The 17154-nt window shown below is 43.0% G+C and overlaps 1 protein-coding gene across 5 annotated transcripts in view; it reads left to right on the top strand.

Moving 5' to 3' along the window:
• The window catches only part of MMD (monocyte to macrophage differentiation associated), a 68817-nt gene that overhangs the window by 27450 nt on the left and 24213 nt on the right, over positions 1-17154 (top strand). Inside the window, exon 1 of one of the 5 annotated variants that reach the window (XM_034789650.1) lies at positions 13744-13906. The exons of 2 other annotated variants lie outside the window; for them this stretch is intronic. In XM_034789650.1, coding sequence (XP_034645541.1) covers positions 13790-13906 — 117 coding nt within the window. In that variant the 5' untranslated portion in view covers positions 13744-13789. Of the gene's footprint in view, positions 1-13743; positions 13907-14945; positions 15022-17154 lie in introns of those variants that run through there. 2 more of the 5 variants (XM_034789652.1, XM_034789654.1) reach the window with 2 other exon arrangements.

Genomic DNA, 17154 nt, shown 5'->3' with positions numbered 1-17154 from the left:
GCAGTAGAGTAGGTTGGAGTCTGACTAGCCATGCCCTTGAAAAAGAGCAACAGTGTGCTTCTCCCCATAACAATCCACCTCTGCTGGCCAGTGCAGGTGGGAGAATGGGCTGTGACTTGATTAAGATTTTGTGCACAAGCACTGACATTGGAATGGGACCTTTAAGGCCTTCTAGTTGGTCACTTCAAAAATGGCCATACTACCAAAGGAGAGAGAGGGTAGTCCAGTGCATTGCCTGCTGGACTGAGCATTGTGAGACCTAAGTTCTGTTCCCAGCAATGCTGCATGACCTGGCCCCTGTGTCATTTCCTCTCACATTATCTTGTTTAAATGGTAAGCTCTTTGGAGCAGGGACTGTCTCTTAATACTTGGAAGGTGTGTAGTGAATGAGCAGGGCACTACAGGAAGAGAAAGCATGATCTCGTGGTTAAGGCAGTTGAATGTCACCCTGAAAAATGGGATTCTATCACTCCCACAGAGCTCCTATGTGATGCTGAGCAAGTCACTTAAACCAAACTTTTCACAGGTTGTGTTCCTCATTTTCTGGAAGCCCAACTTGATATCCTGGGGTCTGACTTGCAGAAGCGCTGCTCATTGGCAGCTGAAGTCAATGGGTGCTGTGCTTTGAACATATAAAGTGCTACGTAATGCTAAATACTCTGAAAAATCAGGTCTGAATGGTCTCAGAATGGACACCCAAAATTAGTGGAAACTTTTTAGGTTAATCTCTGTGCCTTGGTTCCCCTTCTGTACAATGCGGATAATGACACTCCCTCGCCTCATATTTGCAAAGCACTCAGACACTCTAGCAACGAGCACCATAGGAAATCCCAGGAGGAAATTAATAACTCCATCTTTAGAGATGAGTTTGAATAGTGTGTGGGAAATAAACCTTAGGACCCCCATTGAACAATGATGAGAAAGCACAGGATTGAGTAGCACCCTCCGTCCTGGGCACTGAACAAGGCAGGGGTTGTGTAGAAAAAATAGTATGTATTAAAGACTGAGGCATGATGTTTATGCACAAGGAGGCTGAATTAAGGTTCCTTGGGCAACCGTAATCCTGCCATTTCCTAACTTTTGAGTGCTGGACGTTTTGCAACATTAATCAGGTTCTTTTACTGTCGTTTTTTGTGTGTGATGATATCTACGGTATGACCTGAGCAAAATGAGGCCCTGATCTTGGTTGGGGGGCTTTCTGAGCTACTGTAATACAAATAATAACAATATACGTGAGAGTGATGCCCTTGATGGTTATTTAGTCATGTGTGAATTAAAAGCAGACCCTGAGCTAGGATTTTAGCTTTAATTTCCTCTTCTGGCTACATATCAGACCAGTATCTTTAATGTAGTTTACTATTAACTTTGTGAGGCTTAAGTACAAGCAGATTTCTGAGATCCCAAGTAAAGTTATCTAATTATTTTAATAACTTCCTCATTACTGTCTATTTAGCTGGAGACAGAAGGTTCAAGAGCGTATTTAATTGTGGAGGAGTCTGCGTCGTAGCATGACATCTCAAACAAAGGCAAGGCATTCTTACAGCATGTATAATCTGGAGCTTTAAGAGGATCAGTCACCCTTAAATAGCAGTGTATTGATGACTAAGAGCAGCACAAACTGTACCTCAGTACCCACTGTTCCTGGGACTTTTTACTTTAGCTTTCTATTTTTCAAGAAATGGGAATGAAGTTATGAGACCTGGTATACTATTGCCCTGCACTTTGGGTAGTAATTTGCACTAATGCAACATGAATAGGAAATTGACACTAATGCAAAGTGAGTAGGAGGCAGGAGTAAACTATCAAATCACTTTGCATTAGTGTAACTGATAACACAAAGTGTGGTTCAGTAATGAAGCAGACCCCTAGAGTCTAATACTCCTCTGTCTGACACCAGGAAATGTCTTCTTGCTGTGTGAACGGAGAGACACATGGAGATTTCCAAAACTGTGATCAATAGGACTCCTTGGAAATTTTCCATCAAAACTGTTTTTCAATGGAAATTGGAGTTCTGACTCAAAAGTTTTCAAAAACAATTTCTGCTTTCCACAGACAAGTTTAATTTTTTATTAAAAAATCAATATCTGAAAAGTTTTTAGGTTTTCACCAAAAACAGAAAACGTTTGGTCAAAAACTTCAGTTTGGAAATGGCACCAAAGGAGTCAGTTCCTCGGGCTCCAATTCTCCTCTATAAGCCAGACTCTTCAGCTGGAATATCTCCCGTGATGCACCACAGCCCTAGGACTTCTATGGTGGTTCACCAAGCAGAGAGCTCATGGTGCATCATGGGAGATGTAGTCCAACCAGGGATCCCAGTCCGAGGAGAAGGGGAGCCTGAAGTACCTAAACTATAAGTCCCATGAGGCACCATGGTGGTATATTGGAACTGAAATGTTTGGTTTTTAGACCCCCAAAAATTGTTTTTCAGCCAATATTTTGGACTAGCCATTCAAGTCCAAAAAGGGCAACACTACAATATATTTCCTACAGTATGTTTTCTCCTGTTTTGTCCAGTTGTATCTTCAATATGTAAAATGATAGGGTGTTTTACTACTTCCCTGTGAAGAATGTTCCATAGCCTCTTAACTGAAAGACAATTTCTAAGTATTCTTTCTTTAAGGGAGAAAATAGTATGGAACAGTCACAAAGAGTACTCTAGTACAAGCCTAAACCCACTTTAAGGAAAGGGTCTCCTTTCCTATTATTCCTTGAGGCTGCTCTAATACTGAATTGAAGACCTACTAAGTAGTGGTATAAATTTAAGTGCTGTGGTCAGTCTGGCTTCTCCTTATTAAGTTGACTTTGACAGATTATGAACATTGGCTGCGAACAGCCTTATGGGTTTAATTTATCCATTTGTTCCAGGCCACATCAATAATTCATTTGTCTCAGTTTCTATTTCAGGAGCTTCTACAAAGAGTTGTGTTAGACAAAGCGCAGTGCTAATTAGCTGCCTGTATCCATTTGAGATCTTATTTACCAGTAGGCTAGTTACTCGCTGGCTACTCTAAAGGAGGATTCATAGGCCCAGACCCTCAACTGACGTAAATGGGTGAAGATCCATTGATATCAATCCACTTAATAGATTTTAAGGCCAGAAGGGATCGCCAGATCATCTTGTTTGACCTTCTGCACATCACAGACTACTATTCCCCTTTAATGAGACTAATAGCCTGGATTAGACTAAAGTATTAGTCATCTAAACTGTGCATACCATGGACTACTGAACCTCACTCAGTAATTTCTGCATCTAATCCATAACTTCTTTCTGAGCAATAGCAACTCTTTTAGAAAGATATTCAATATTGATTTAAAGTCTTCGTGTGACTGAGGATCCACCAAGTGACTAGGTAAATTCTTCCAATTTACAACAACTCAAGATTAGGCCCATAATATCTTTATACCTAAACCACTAAGGGTATGTCTACACTGCAATCTAAACCCAGGGTGCAAACTAGGGCTCACGCCCAACCCCCTTCCCATCTACACACACATTGCACTAACCCAGGGTTCAGACCCAGTGTCCCCAGACTCCACGAGGGTGCAGGGTCCGAACCAGAGTCACTGATTTGCAGTGTAGACGTAGACCCACTGGACTCATGTTCTGGGGGTATGTCTACATTGCCATAAAATACCTGTGGCTAGCCAGCCTGGGTCAGCTGACTTTGGCTTCTGGGTCTCATGCTGCATGGCTATAAAATGGCAGTGTAGACATTTGGGATCAGGTTAGAGCCCAAGCTCTGGGAACCTCCCCATTCCTGGGCTCCCAGAACCTGGGCTACAGCTGGAGCCTGAATGTCCACACTGCAGTTTTATAGCCCCCAGCCTGAGCCCTGCAAGTCCGGGTCAGCTCACACAAGCCAGTCACAGACGTTTTATTGCAGTGTAGACATACTCTGGCAGTCAGCCACTAATATCCCACAATCCCCCAGGCTGACTTTCTTTGTTCTCTGGACAGTCAAGTTTGGTGAACTGTCAAGTTTTCCCATCAATACCACGAACAAAGGACTAGAGCAGCCACATTTTGGGAGGGTGCCAGGAAATCTGAGACATGGGTGGTTTGACTCAGGCCTGCATAATGCAGTGTAGACACTGGAGCCCCAGGTTGGGACCAAGGGTTCAACTATTCCTAACCTGGGGTTACAAATAAATGTAGATGCTCAAGCCCTAACAAACCCGGGAGCTACTGATTTGACTTCTACTTACCCTGGGCTTACATTGCAGTGTAGACATACCCTGAGATGTCCAGAAATATATTATTCACAGTAACAGTATCCCATCATATTGGTGCTTTGGATTATCATGAAACGGATATAGAGTACATTCAACAGACACAATATTGCCAATCCAAAGAATTCAGAACTCATGAATCAGGCCCAAAATTATGAGGCTGTCTTAAAAAATCATGAGATTTTAAAACAATTCCTTTGGAGTCTTTTTTATTTGCCATCTAGCTTTTGTACCATTGGGGTTCAAATTTTCCAGCATTTATCCAAAACCAAGACGGCTTGAATCTTAGTGCTGGGTTTTGTTTTGTTTTGTTTTGTAATGAAAACTGAGTTTAAGAAAAATACCAAATATCACAAGACTCACGCTAACATTGGCAAGAGTTGGCAATACTGCAGAGACCAGCATTAAATGTAAGGGTGATTGAAATATTTATGCTATATACTGTAGATAAAATTATATTTTATGAGAGAGATCATGCTAAAACAAACAGAAGAAAGAGAAAGGTGTGGCCTAAACTCAGGAGGTGTGGTTAAAATCAGAGGCAGGGATTCTTGAAGTCTGATCTATCTCCAGTACTGATTATCTTTGGGCTGTGAGAAAGTCACTGAGAAGCACATTTTCAAAGGGTGGGCTCTGTTCTGAGGCTGCAAGTTGCATTCCCCAAAAATGTAGCTGCATCTTTTGCATTCAGAAGTCACAGAGTGCAAGGAAACTAATTCCCAATTCACGGGGGACCAGGTATCAGGGGGTAGCCGTGTTAGTCTGTATCTACAAAAACAACAAGGAGTCTGGTGGCACCTTAAAGACTAACAGATTTATTTGGGCATAAGCTTTCGTGAGTAAAAACTGACCAGGTAACTCCTGATCAGCTTCTCCGTGCCCTTCCTCAGGTAACCAGAGGAAAGTGCTGTAGAAGTAAGAGAGAAAGAGTCAATGGCTTTGCTCCATCCACACCCAGGTATCATACAACTGGCCTGAACTTTCCTCTAGGGAGTTTGTCTGTTTATTTTCTGTTTATGTTGAATGATTTTATCTTGTTGTAAGAAGTGCACCCTAACCTCAAGATTCAGTCCTGAGGAAGAGACTTTGCAGTCTAAAGTCCCAATCCTCCAAATAAGAACCGTGTGGGTGGAACCGTTATTCCTGGAATTTATACCATGAGTCAGGTCCTCAGCTAGTGTAAGTCAATGAAGTCCAACTGAAGTCAACAGAACCACACTGATTTAAACCAGTTGAGGATCTGGCCCCTGGATCCAGTTGTGGGTACAAATCAGGCAGGCAGTGAGGCACAGGTATTCAGATTTCTGCTCCGGTTTATTCCCCAGGTGTGAGCTACATCCACAAAAAGGGAAGCCAGGCCTCAGCCTTTCTGAAAACTTATCCTCTCTTTCCCTCTTCCCCCATTTCTTCATCTATGAAAGATGATGGTTAGCTAATACCACCCTCGCAAGGCTGATGTGAGACTTAACTAGATGGCAAAGATAAGAGGTGCTGGTAAGTGTCATTATTAATAGTAGTAGCATCTGTCTGGGAGTCACTCAGTGTTTGTCTACTAGTTAGAACAGTGAGACAGGCAATTGGTCTCTTGATATCTCTTTGCCGCTGACTGCGCGAACTTTGGCAAGTGACGTAACCTCTCAATGATTCAGTTTGCTCTTCAGTAAATTGCATGTAACAATACTTTGCTACCTTGCTTAAGGGATGTTGTGAGGATCAATTAATTCAGATGACATGCACTATAAAAGCATCAAGTATGATTATTATTTTGTCCCAGTGCCCAGGTCCCCGTTGAGTGCCACAAATTGTTCCGTAGGCTGAGTGGAGAGAGCTACCTCATCAGTAATGACATTAGATGATTACATCATGACTGTTCTTTTGCCTGCCCATCCCCTTCCTCCCCATTTCCAATGCTGGTAATATTTTATTTTAAAGGTAAACAATACTTAGATTGTCAGCAGGAACTTCCTGTTCATTCTGAGTTTGCATAGCACCCTGTATAATAGGATCCCAGTCCATGACTGCGACTCCGCAGTGCTACCACAGTACAGGTAATTAATACAAATCCAGTGAAAACAGATGAGAGGAACCAACTGGAAAAAGAAATGCCATGTTCCTAAAGCCAGGTAGCTGCCTTTTCCACAATGAAACATATCTATGGAAAAAGAACAGGAGTACTTGTGGCACCTTAGAGACTAACAAATTTATTAGAGCATAAGCTTTCGTGGACTACAGCCCACTTCTTCGGATGCATATACAGTGAAACATATATTGAGGAGATATATATACACACACAGAGAGAGCATAAACAGGTGGGAGTTGTCTTACCAACTCTGAGAGGCCAATTAAGTAAGAGAAAAAAAACTTTTGAAGTGATAATCAAGATAGCCCAGTACAGACAGTTTGATAAGAAGTGTGAGAATACTTACAAGGGGAGATAGATTCAATGTTTGTAATGGCTCAGCCATTCCCAGTCCTTATTCAATCCTGAGTTGATTGTATACAGACTAACACGGCTGCTACTCTGAAACATATCTATGGAGACAGTCCTGGAAGGTGATGTGCACCTTCAAATCTCCCTGACTTCATTCTATATGTCAATAAGCAATTTGGGATAGGGACTGTCTCTTTTTAAGTGTTTCTACAGAGCCTAGCACAGTGGGGCCCCGATCTCATTTGGGACCTCTGGGTGCTACTATAATACAAATAATAAGATGGCTCGTGCATAGATTCACATGTTCTATGCTCGTGCATAGATTCACATGTTTAGGTTCAGGTTTGAACCTAAACATTAATGAAAGAAATCCCACATTTCTAGTTCTAGTTTCCAACACACATGATAAAAACAGCAACCGGTGAGTACATTCATAGAATCATAGAAGATTAGGGTTGGAAGAGACCTCAGGAGGTCATCTGGTCCAACCCCCTGCTCAAGGCAGGACCAACACCAACTAAATCATCCCAATCAGGGCTTTGTCAAGCCGGGCCTTAAAAACCTTTAAGGATAGAGATTCTACCACCTCCCTAGGTAACCCATTCCAGTGCTTCACCACCCTCTACTTTGGATTTGGATTTATATATGATAGCTTCACTTCACTTCTCAATGACTTTTGCCACTAACAGCAGGCTGGAGGAGACCTGGATTTTTAAGTTATTCTTTACTAAAATCTATTTGTCAAAAGTAAAAGAACTGAGATGTTTATTTCAAGTTTGAAAGCGTGCATCTCAGTCTATATTTAGGTTCTCAGATTCCAAATTTATTATTCAAACAACCTAATGAAAACCATTTTAACAAATAACTAGCATAATGCTGTCAGCATGGTCTGTGATTTTAAATGAATGACTCCTCAGCTCTAAGCAAATCCTGGGTCTGGTCCAAATACTAAACAAGAGATAACTTGTCATGTAAACACAATAGACCTGCTTCTAGTCCCACTTACACCATTTTGATTCCATAAACTCCAATGGAATTCTTCTTGATTTACATCACTAGACGTGAGAGAAAAATCTGGCCTGAGATTTTTATTTATCTATTTTCTGGTTATTTCTCTTTATAAAGAAAGTATAACAAAAGGACTTTAGGTATCTTTGTATTTTAAAAATACAATCATGTAAAAATAAATTCAGCTGCTTCTCATCCTAAAACTAGACAATACCCACTTGGAATAAAACCTCTGCCAGGCTTAATCATATATTAGGAAACTGCAATTTTTTCCCTTCAGTTAGGAAACAATGTATGTTAAAATCTGTAAATATGAAGGGCCAGATTCTGTGACCTTTATTTACTGAAGGCCTGATCCAAAGCCCATTGGATTCAATGGGGGAAGTCTTTCTATTGTCTATATCGACAATAGATCATGGCTTTAGATCAGACCCATTGACCTTACTCTGCCAAGTATTCCCTTCATTGCAATGTCAAAGGAAGGTATTCCTTAATGTGAATAAGAATGGCAAAATCTGGTTCATCATCGATGTGTTTCCAAAGGGAAAAAAATCTGAGGTTTGGGAGGAAGTGAGAGAGAAGTCTTTACATGTAGGTGTCTGCTTTACCAATCCAGACTAGTTCTGCTTTGTTACTGAAAAGGGACTTGCAGGTGTATTAATTATATAATGGATGCTGGCACAAATGTGAAAATCCCGTACTTTTTTTTTGACAATATAGAAGGTAAAATATTGATCAAATATCGGTGCCAAGGAGAATGAGTTGTTCTGAGTGAATGGCACATTGCCAAGAAAAGCTACAGAACCTTGTGAAAAGACTACACTTAATGGGCTGAAGAATTAAGGACTCGTCATACTGACAACTGAAGTTATCAGCTTTCTCATGCATTACATCAGCTACTTTCTTCTCTACATGGTCATTCTCCCATGCTGGAGTGTCAGGACCATCAACCCTGGCTTGGAAGGACCTTTCTGCTCTGCAGAGGAGAGAACTGACTGGTATCTTGGGCCAGACTGTGATATCTTTATTCACACTGAATAACTCCTTTCACCATGTGTAAGTGGAGTAAAACACCACTCAGTGTGAGTAAGTATATTACAACCTGCCCCTTTATCTGTATAATGTTGTACATTAGGGCAGATTATTGAGTTGTCCCAATTTATCTGGGAACCATCCAGCTCCAGAGATGATACAGATTGTAGAAATAATCAATGCCCTGATGACCATCCAGACAACCAACAAGCTGAGCATTTGATCTGTGAAATGCTGTATTTCTACATGGAAAGTGGGGTGGCTTTCAAATGTCTTGTTATTTAAATTATAGTATATGAATGTACAAGATGATAGTTGTTAGGAAAATTGTGGATTTTTAAGAGGTCCTAATCACTATTGGGAATAGGGGGTTCTGGTTCTTCTCATCTGTGTTATGGGCACAGGCCAGCAGACAGGAGCCCATGTTCGGGAGAGCAAAAAACCCACATTTCCACCCCTTGATGTGCTGAACATTCCATGGCCACAGCTGAGTTTCTGACTCCACAAACTCTATTTGTTGCTCATGCAAGAATCCAACACCACAAATCAACAAATGGTGACTATTTTTCTATCAGCAGTCTCCTATGGGGGGAGGTGTTAATAGCGAATGTCTCCTTCATAGCAGGATAAGACTGAAAGCAATCAGCAAGAGAGGAGGAGAGGGTAGAAAATTCAGATTCACGAAGAGTCTGTTGAGCTAATTATAGTATGTATTGTTATAAACCCAAGAAGTGATAGTTCTTTATCCACTAGTGGAGACTTCCTTGTGGCAGAATACAACGTAAAACATCATGCAGTATGAATTGTACTTATTACATTTGGTTAAATGCATCCCAGTACAAAGGGTTTGGCCCTCTGATTTAAGTCACTATGTTACCCGAGGTTTTCTGAACCCAAAACCATGGTAACTAGTCTCTGTTTTCTAGGTGGCGACAGGAAATAAATCAGTGGGGAACACAGCACCTCTAGCTGATAAAAAATTGGTACACACAAGAGTGCTTTCACCCCCAAATCCTTGTTTTTATTAAGTATAAAGCACTCATCTAAAATAGCAATAGTCTCATCTAGAGCTCCCCAGATATAGTTACCCAAAGTTTGAGATGTATCAAGTAGTCAGCAGCAGAGTTCTAGTGACCAGCCTTTCTCCGAGCCACTGGGGAGTTCGGTGTCAGTCTTTTAGCTCATTGAAATCCACTCCAAAACTTCTCCAAAGTGCACACTCTAACAAATCTCTTTTATAGATAGCTCAAAACAAAGCACATAACCCCTAATGGGTCAAACATTTCCCTAGCAACAGCAAAGAATTCATAATTTCTTATCAGCAAAGCAGCTTCCAACAAGAAACTCACAGAAACCCAGAGCCAAGGTCAACTATCCACACTCCCTTCCATTCGCATGAATCCTTCGCTTTATCTCTTCTTGTTAGCAGCACAGTTTCAGTGTTGCTGGTTTGTCTGGCTAAGCCACAGGCTAAATTATTCCCTCCTTGCAGAGCAGTCATCTAGCTCCTCCTCTACTGGAAGGCTGGATTCTATTGGCATGCCAATGCTCCTTTTTTTCATCCTGACTTATCCCACCTCTCCTGATAAGTCCAACCCATCAATACCTGGAGAGCAAAGGAGTTCCACCAGTCAAACTTGTCTCCTCTTGCCTCATAAAAAGACCTAAGCTATTCTCTGCTATGTTAAAATGGATGATGGCTCCCAGAGTCACAGAAGGAAACTGGCCACCTTAGCTGTGTACCAGTGACCACTGAAGACTCAGACAAGTATCCAGGAATGTAAACCAGTCAGTAAGGAAAACATTAACTATCATTGTGTAAGCGTTTGGTGACTACCAAAGCACACTCCAGAAACAATTGCAGTTCCTTATTCTAAATGTTTGTTAATCTCTTGATCTGACAAATGAAAAGGCTGGGTAGATCACGTATGTCAGACATACATACTAATGACAATAATTCCTATGTTGTTAACGTGACAAGAAGAGATTCAGCTTCTATCTGAGAGATTTAATTTTGTTAGTAGGACGTCTACATGGACTTCTTGTGGGATACTACAATTTAGCCTTGGCCATGGTGTGTGTTTTGCCTATGCCAACCATCATATGTAGGTTCTGCGTGTGCTGTGAGGCAGAGTGAAAATGGCAGCTTGTCATAAAGATCCCATCTTTCTGTCCCTGTTTAGTATAATCTCCCCATGGTGCTTGATGTCTGTGCCAAAAACAAGAAATGCTATATATGTGTGAACTTAGCTCATGAAAAATGATTAATGAACAGCTCGGGGGAATGAATTTCTCTATCCACAGAACAATGGCGGTGCAAGCTTTGCATGTCCTCCAGCTCCTCCCATGTGTCAAACCTGAAATAGCAATAAAAAAAGAGGTCACTCCATGTGGCCCATCCATTCGTTGTGCTCTGTGATGAGCCTGCCACTAAGCATGGCAATGAGCAGCTGGTTTGCTGTGTGGATACCTGCCTATTAGTTTCAGTCTAGTTCCTATCAGGCTCATTTCATATCACCCATCTAACAAATTTCCAATATTGTTGAGAAGAGGTGTATTCAATCCACCAACCTAGAGGTGAAAGCTTCTGTATCTTATTAGCAGTCCCCTGGGCCATCCATCATCAGCATGCAGCCATTTTGTTTCTAGGTGGACAAAGACATTGTAGCAGCTAGGGTTTCATCCCTTAAGAAACCATTGGCAATTTTGTTTAAGCAAACCTGACACATCGAAAAAATGCACTCCTAGCTAAAGCGAGGCAACATGTTTCTAGTGCCAGGAGCACTTTGTAATAAAGCAATGAAATAGCATCTTAGGTTTTTTAATTTGCAAAGTATAAGAGTGTAATAAAAATAGTGGTGTTTGGAAGACTTGGGGGATTTGGTTTCTGCAGTTTAGTGCTTGTTGCCAATTTTTTTAATTAATTTGTAGCTCCTGAAACCATAAAAAAGTCTGAGCTCTTCTGATATTTACAAAATACAATAAAATGTCTGAGTCATTAATACATGAAATGCAACTAGAGCTGTGATTTCCATGGGAGTGGTAAGTGCTAAGTATGGTATTGTTCAGGATCAGGCTCTTAAATGTGAATGCTGAATAACTTACTTTCATTGCAAAAAGAAATATACATATTTGACTCAACATCAACATCACAAAATCTTACGATTTTTATCACAAGTCTTGTGATTTTTTTTTCTTTTCTTAAAGCCCCAGATGCTGCAATCAGGTTATTCTCTGAGCATCTCAGCTTTTCATTAAAACACAGAAGTAAGTTTCTAATCCTCATGATTCCAAAGAAAAACTTGAAAATGTGAATCCCCAGTGCTCATGCAGCAGAAGGCCAATAAAAGGAACCCAAAACTTAATTTTTAAAAATCTCATAGATCTTGAAATTATTTTAGGCTGTCTGCAAACACAGGAAAATTAATCTGCAGTGGCTAAACCCATTTGGCAATTTGAAGGTTTTCTTTTCAACTACAAGGGATAAACTTGCCATTCCTCTCCCTTCCCCTTTTTTTAAAGAAAGCTTAGGTGTTGACCATCCACACTGAGGATTTGTGTACCTGCCCTGATGAAAACCCTTGCTGTAAATGAGAAAGGTGTGATCTGCACCACTGCAGCTCACTCCAGCTTGAAAGTAGAATAAACTGCATCATAGCTTAGGTGTCTACACCAGTGGCTTGCCTTGGTCACTTTCCATGCAATCCCAAGCATAAACAAGACCTTAGATTCTTTAATGAAAGACAGGAGCTTGTGAGAGGTGGTACGTCTTCCCCCTTCATAGTATTTGGTAAGTTTTAAATGGAATGTTGTGTTTTCTGTTACAGCGCTGCCTACTGTTTCCAACATACTAAATAGTGTACAAACATATTTAGAGGCAATCCCTGCTTGGAAAAGGCTATCGTCACAATAGACAAGACAAAGAGTGGGAGGGAAAACAGAGGTACAGAAAAGTGAAGCAATCTGCCCAGTGTCACACAGCAGCTCTGTAGCAGAACTGGGAACAGAAGCCAAACTGCTCTGGGCGCACCATGTCTGAGGCCATGCTATCTTCTCTCCATTGTTTCTGTTATGGTGATGGTATCTGACCTTTTTATAGACAAGTACATTGTTCTTGGAGTCAAGAAGATTCATCGTCTTAAGTTTACTGCTTCCTGGGGCAACTAAATTAAAACAAAGGGACTGACACCACTATCCTTTCTGATTCAGCCCTGGCCTCTTTTTCAGCTGTCTGTCCTAGCTCTCCTCTCTTACTTTCCCCTTCCAGTCCTTCATCCACCCTTACAACTATTCTGTTTAGGCTCTTCGCCCAGCACCTGACCGTCTCCTATCTTACATTTTCCACTTTTACTGTCTTCCTTCTCCCCAGCGGCACTAAAACCATTTTTATAGTGGGGGGTGCAGAGAACCATTGAACAAAACTAAATCCTGTATATGATGGAAACCACTTTAAGCCGGGGGTGCTGCAGTACCTCTAGTCCCAGCCCCCCTGCTTCTCTCCTCACCTAAGAAACAATTGTGCTCAGGTCCAGCCTGGCTTTCTTTTTAGAGAGAGAGAGAGAGAGTGTGTGTGTGTGTGTGTGTGTGTGTGTGTGTCACACACGAAGGGAATCCCACGTGTCAGCCAGTACACGGGTTTTCTTCTTCTTCTTTCATTCTGAAAAAAGAAATCCAGCTTGCTACCAGGATGTGCTTATTACACAGCAGCGCCCCCCGGCTGTTGGACTAAAACGGGGTCTGATTTTCCCCATCGGCCGGGGACTCCCGCGGGCTGCCAGCCTGGGGTTTCCACTGTAGCGCGGAAGGCGCCGCGGGCAGGTTCAGCCTCTGCGCGGGGAGGCTCTGCGGGGAGCCCTATGGACCCCCCGCCCGGGCCGCGTCTCGGCCTTCGCTCCCTCCTTGGCCCGGCGCCGACAGGGGCGGGACGGCGCCGGCGCTGTGGGCGGGGATGGGGCGGAGGGAAGCCCGGGCCGAGGGGCCGGATAAAGCGGCAGCCCCGAGCGCCTCCCCCCGCGTGTGCCGCCGGCTCCGTCTCTCCCGCACACGCCGCTGCCGGCCGGCGCTCCGGGCCGCGGGGCTCGCAAGCCAATGAGGGCCCGGACCCCGGCCCTCGCCGCCGCAGGAGCCGCCCGCAGCCCCCCGGCCCGACCCCCCGCCCGCCCGGCGCCCAGGACCCATGCGGCTGCTCCAGGAGAGGCTGCGGAGGTGAGCCCGGGGCCGAGCGCCCATCCCCGGGGGGACCCCCCCAGCCGGCAGGCGGGGCCCGGGGCTCCCCACGCCGCCCCCGGGGCTGGTGCCCGGATCCCCCCGGCCCCACCCTCCTGGGGTCTGTGCGCCCCCTCCTGGGGGGGTCTGATACCTGCCTCCCCCAGCCCCAAATACTGGAGCAGGGGCGGGGGGCCAATTGCTAAGCCTTTGGGGGGGACCAGGGGGTGTTTGGAGGGGTTAAAATTCCAGGGCTAGAACCCCCCCCCCATAGCTGCATGCAAAGCGCCGCCAGCCCCCCATGGGCTGCATCTGTCACTGGGGAGCCAGTCCCTTCCCTCCTGGGAAACGGGCCCTGGGCTGTGCCGGGATACACCGGCCGGCAGGAGAGATGAGGAGCCAGCGTGTCTCCAAAAGGCACTAGATCGCAGGCAGGGATGAGATCTCCCCCCCCCCCCTTCCCCTTTTAAGTGGGTGAAGGGTCACGCATCCGGTGGGATGCTTTGTCACAGGTTCATCTTTGGTTGGACTCCGCCAGCTCTCCCTGCGTGGGCAGTCGCTGGCAGGGGAATTTCCAACCTAGAAATGATCTGGTCTCGGGAATGACTGGCCGTGGGGACTGTAGGGTATAGGGTGCTTTGGGATTATTATGTCTAGCTGTTTGTTTTGGCTGCTTTACGCTGCAGAACGCGTGGCAGGAGGAGAAGGGTTGGCAAGGGACAAGCAAAGAGTGTGGTCTTTTGTGCTCTGATGTGGTTGCGGAGCCTTACGTATATGGGGATATTTTCAATCCCTGCCGGCTTCTTTAGATGTCTCTTAGAGAAACCGGGAGGGTGAGGTAATATCTTTTATTGGATCCACATCTGTTGGTGAAAGAGACGAAATTTTGGAGCCACGCAGAAGCTCTTCTTCAGGTCGGAGCGATTAGGGTGGCTTAAAAACTTCTCTCCCTCTCACCAACAGATGTTGAAGTGTTCAAGCCACCCTAGTTGCTCAGACCTGAAGAAGAGCTTTTGCATGGCTCCAAAATTTGTCTCCCTCGCCAACAGAAGTTGGCCCTATAAAAGAAATTACCTCACCCTTATTGTGTCTCTAATTTCCTGGTACCAGCACAGGTATAACTACACTGCATACAACAATTAGATGTCCATTAGCAGACAGAATTAGAATGCTGGCCTCATTCCTTGTTCTTGTCCCCTCCCTTCCAAAAATGGGTCAGTTCAAGGAACAATAGAACCCAGGTACTTACATAAGTATTTGGGTTTTCAGGTGCTTCTTTATTCTAACATCAGGTACAATGAAGGTGAAGTTTTGAATGACAGTGAGCCTCCCAAGTGTGTGAGACCTCTGGTGTATTCCCCTCTCCCCCCCCCCCCCCCCCCCCAAGGAGGTACACCATCTCAGTCTCTTGCAAAATTACAATAACTTTTTACTTTTGAGCAAGTAAACCAAAAGGCAAAGATTGAAAGATCAAAGAAATCAAACCTAAAGTAGACATGCGGGGAGAGAGCTTGTCTACATTGCCCATGCCTGTTTTGATATACTTGTTTTGTTAAGCTCCCCAGCTCAGACATGTGCTGCAGCATTACATGAGTGTCATCTAGTCTTTCCCAGCCCCATCCCCATTATTTTCTCATTTTGAGCTCTGCCACCTTAACACGCCTTTACTTTGCAATTTCCAGTAATCTGGGGATATTGAGGCGCATGTAGCAATGAATTTTAGATTAGGCCATAGGGAAATATAAAACAGCAGGCCTCTATTTTTATAATGGAGATTGTGAGCATATTGTGGGCTTGGGTTAACTTTCAGCATTCGCTTATTTCAAGAAGACTTTATGACCATGTTATGTTGGCTTCAGAGTTCATACTACTTGTGAACAGTGTTATTTATGATATCTAATGTTGAATGTGACAAATGGAAGCAATCTAATTCTGTGCTGATACATGTTTTGAAGCATTCTGAATTCTGTTGCCTTTAAAATAATTCTGTGTGGTAGTCAATAACATCTCAAACAGTGATCAGTGTGGTGGTTTTATTTGGTGAAGGGATTTCATTTATTTTCTTTTATTCTGGGAAAAGATGGAGGGAAGTAGAAACAGCTGCCAGGTACATTATGAACATTAAACTTGATGCAGAACTGACTTTTTTTTTTTTAATTTTATTTGTACCTTTATTTAGAGAAAAATAAAACAATGAATGGAACAATGGAAATCACTCTTCCTTCCCCCCCTTGGGTTGTCTAGTCTGTTTAGTTCCTTAAAACTATTACCTTGGTATCTAAATGTGGAATTCCATTTAATCGATTCCCCTGCTAATGCTGGTTTGTTCCTGCCAGTGTATTTTCTCAGACTCTGTCAGTCATGGATTTATTTATTTATTTTATAAAAGGCCATTCAGACCTCCTACTTGGGTTTCTAGTTATACAAAAACAGAAGGGCACCAAGTAAAACAAAAAGGCAACGCATTTAAAATGGATGAAAGGAAATACCAGAGGCTTAAAGTAACTTGGTCTATGAAACTAAATACTGAAAAATATTTACCTCTAAAAGATTACAAAATTGGACTATTGTGTGAATAACATCATACAGAGTTACTTAGCTAAGATGAGAACTAGAAGGTGCTCTGACTTCATGTTTCAAAGCTTACATTGATCACTAGATGAAGTCAAGAATATATTGCAAAATGGGCAGGTTTCTTGTCGATGTGTTTCTTACTACAGCTTTAGATGTAACCCAGTGTTCAACACAATGTTGAGTGTACAATTAGATGGGCCACTGGTCTGATTACAGAAAAATAAAGATCGAATTGTGAAGTAGTGTCTTGGCTACAACAGTCCTCATACTGTCTTCCAAACTCATTGTGGTCCATGGTACAGTTTAAAAAAAAAAAAAATCTTCCCCTTAACATAGGACTATTTAATTCTATATAATTCACATTTGAAATACAGAACACAGTGTACAAGGCAGTCTGATGGGAAATGAACAAGAATTTACATTAAAAACTTCACATGAGTTCTGTCCTTTCACTAATCTAATAGGTTACTCTGTTTTTTATTTAAAAGACTGTCAGATACTTTAGGCCGAAAGTGTGTGTGTGTAATAAACCTTAAGATGAAGATGTTAGTATGAATTGCCCAAGCCACTTGCCCCCCCGTTCATTACTTTCCCTGTCTGTAAAATGAAGATGCTTGTCCTCATGTGGAATTCTACATTGAAGATGTAAAGGACTTGGTTTGCCTTTGCTCCAA

The sequence above is a fragment of the Trachemys scripta genome, chromosome 14 (genome assembly GCF_013100865.1).
Source record: "Trachemys scripta elegans isolate TJP31775 chromosome 14, CAS_Tse_1.0, whole genome shotgun sequence".
NCBI classification, from domain to species: domain Eukaryota; kingdom Metazoa; phylum Chordata; order Testudines; family Emydidae; genus Trachemys; species Trachemys scripta.
This window is presented reverse-complemented; position numbering and strand designations above follow the sequence as displayed.